Source organism: Atta cephalotes (assembly GCF_000143395.1).
Source record: "Atta cephalotes unplaced genomic scaffold scaffold00008, whole genome shotgun sequence".
NCBI classification, from domain to species: Eukaryota; Metazoa; Arthropoda; class Insecta; order Hymenoptera; family Formicidae; genus Atta; species Atta cephalotes.
The window spans coordinates 3,419,039-3,422,342 of NW_012130072.1; the positions used below are offsets into that span (position 1 = coordinate 3,419,039).

A 3,304-nucleotide genomic window follows, 5' to 3' on the forward strand; every position below is an offset into this window, starting at 1 on the left:
TATATAAATAATACACACATATATATATATATTATATATGTGTGTGTGTGTGTGTGTGTGTGTGTGTGTGTGTGTGTGTGTGTGTGTGTGTGTGTATGTGTGTATATACTATGCATGGTATCTCATTTTGATTTTTCTTTGGTTAAGTTATCGTAACTTTTCTTCTGCTGCCTTCTCGATTCTGGTGGTAGAGGCGGACCCGTTTATTTCTTTTGTTGGTTTGAGTCTACTTAACTGCTATATACCATTCTGACTGAGTGATATATATTAAGAAAAATAATGCGCAAAGCCTTTTATTTAAGTAGGCAATATCTTAGGAATATGAATTTGTTGTTGTATGGGATCATCTATTCTAGGTGAATATATTTTTGAAATTGAAGGGATCTGATCAGGATAAAGTGAACTTACTGTAGATATTATAGGTTGTGGATCGGTTCAGGCTTTTCATACTTTCTACGCTTTCTTCTGATCTTTCTTTTGGTGGCGTTGCCGCGCCTCCTTCTTCTCCAGTAGCTGATGCTGCTTCTCTTCCAACACTCTTCTTTGGATTTTTTTGTTAAAAATTTGATTCGCTTCCATTCTGTTCGCACGAGCGTGGTGAATGTCCGCTTGGTGCTAACCCTTCCCCCCCCCCCCCCCTCCGTGAGAGACTAGTCGCCTTATCCAGATAGGTCTCTCATGGGGCGCCTGGGGGTGATGCCTCCGGGTTCGCCCTCTCGAGGCACCTCTTCCAGTGCCATGCATCCATCGTGATTTAAATTGAACGCCATTTAAATTGGGATAATTTTAGAAAGATTTTCTTTCTTGTTGTCTCAAATAATGAAGACAAGGGGTCCCTGATTCTCAAGGCATAATCGTAGGAATTCGACAAGGCAGAACGCGCTTAAGGTTAGTGTGCTCTTAACCACTCGTCCTCCATCGCACTGAGTTTGAGGGCCGGAGCCTCATCATGACAAGGTGGCACACCACCACGAAGGAAATAGGCTCGTATAAGCTTTGCCGGCCCCAATACGGAAACATTCTTAACTAGAGCATAATGTCCCGTATTTATATTATGGCCATATTTTTTTCTCGATATACGATAAACGTTGTTATTTCTTAGTGGGAGAGAGGAGGGGGAGCGAAATCCCCCTTGAGAAAGTTTATTAAATTTTAATAAATATTTTTTTAATAGTCCTTGCGGAATATTTAGTTACGATAAATAAATAAATAAATAAATGATAATCTCGTTGATCCTCTCATCGAGGCTATGGCAGAGAACAAGATGTAACGAGACGTAATGAGACTTAATTGTGACATGAGATAATGTAAAGACAGAGAAAAAAGTAGAAGTCGTGAGGGCTGCTGCACACAAAATTCCATAACAGTATAAGGTATAAACTTAAGCCGATGAGCCAATCAGGATACTGTTTTAGATTACGTAACGAAAATGGAAATAACAGTAAACTTATCCATAAACCTCGCAATAAGATGAATTTCAACTGGTTGAAATTCGCTTTATAAATTTATTCCTATTTCTATTTCCGTTAGAATACGTAGACGTAGATCTAAAGCAATATCCTGATTGGCTCATCGGCTTAAGTTCTTAAGGTTACTGTTACAGAAATTTCGTCCCTGCAACATCCCTGACTAGTCGAAAAAGTGTTTCGGTTTTCTAATTTGGTATTAGCTCTCTTCTGACTTCTCTTGCTTTCGGCCGGTAACAGTGTCAATTTCTTTGGATTCTTAATGATCTGCGTGACTGACATGGCTTGGCATCTCGCTTAAGCACAGTCAGATTTTTTTAGCCTTTCATTCTATCTAGTATCGTTGTTTGTTTCAATATTGTTATTTATCACACAACATCGTTCTCGTCGTTGTTTATCGCATAGCGTCGATCTCGTCGTTGCTAGTTGCATAATGTTGTTCATGTCGTTGCTTGTCGCGCAGCGTCGTCATCGTTGTACTCGTCATGCAATGTCTTCCTCATCGTTACTCGCCGTACAACATCTTCGTCGTTACTCATCGTACAGTATCTTCTTCATCGTTACTCGTCGTGCGGTTTGCCGCAGGATATCTGATTATAATCCGGAGCCCCCAAATTATGTAGACTCTTGTATCGCGAACCGTAGAACTATACGGATGTGAGCCATTAATTTTGTGATACACGTTATCGAAAAAAACTCTTTTATTATATCAAAATGTATTAATCATCGATTTTTGATCCTATCCTACAAGTATAAATATATCATTAATTATATAATAATGCTGACACAAGACCGTTTAGTTTATATAAGTTTTATTCAATAAAACTCACATCACAATCTCATGCGTTTTGATTCTCAGTTTGGATCCTCTTCAGTGCGTCTAATAATTATGGACAATATTAATTAATAAAATATGTATACACTTATCAAAAGAAGTGTGTCTCATTTCTAAAAGTGTTCTTACAACATTCAGTCTATTTTAACTAACGACATGTTAAAAATTCTATATTCTTGGAAATCTAGTTTATATCACACTTGATACGTGTATTAATTAGCAACTTTCTATACAATTATTTTAATTGCTATGTATGTAAATGTATATATCAAACGTGTATTTAATTAATCATCTTATGCATATATTGTATCAGATTAGTGTACTATTGTTGAAATTAAGATAATTTAATAAAAAATTAATAATAATTAATAATAATTAATACACATATTAAATATTTGATTTGTAAATAGATCGTATATAGTGGTTCTTTATTTATGTCTCGATGCAAGTTCTATCCCGAATTCCTTATTTCCAAAGAATGGTGAAGATGGTTCGGAGAATAGTGGCTTTTCTATAGATTACTACTTTGTATCAGCAACTTTCCACTTTCGCTGCCAAAATTTTATTTTGATTCTCGCCCTGTAAAAAAGAAAATATTAACATTTGATATGAAATATTTTTCGAGAAAAATATACTTACATACATTACTCATCGTTGTTCTTCTTCCTTTTTCTCGACTCGAATAACGTGATCGTATCGAAAGCAGAAGTTGCTGCTGAGTCAAATAACTTATAAATAATTAATAACAGTAAGGGCTACGAGCCAGATTTTAATATATTTACATTTTTAAACAGACGTTTCGATCTTATCGTCAAATTATCTTCAGTGTGTACAATATAGAAAAATTAAATGCAAAAATTAATAAATTCATATAACGATTGGATACAAATTCCAAAATTATAGTCACGCTAACATGATGGTCGTGTTTCTTCATATATTTTATGCCGCAACAATATAATGCTCTCTCTCTCTCTCTCTCTCTCCTCCCCCTCTCTCTCTCTCT

General features: G+C 35.7%; 1 protein-coding gene and 1 pseudogene across 1 annotated transcript in view; both read right to left on the reverse strand.

The window, feature by feature from the left end:
* LOC105627361 overlaps positions 1-579 on the reverse strand; it is a 16,952-nt pseudogene extending 16,373 nt beyond the window's left edge.
* Positions 580-889: 310 nt separating this feature from the next.
* LOC105627362 (lipid phosphate phosphohydrolase 1-like) overlaps positions 890-3,304 on the reverse strand; it is a 103,871-nt gene continuing 101,456 nt past the window's right edge. The window contains exon 8 of the mRNA XM_012208647.1: positions 890-1,026. Within this exon, the coding sequence (XP_012064037.1) occupies positions 890-1,026 (137 nt within the window). The remainder of the gene's footprint in view (positions 1,027-3,304) is intronic.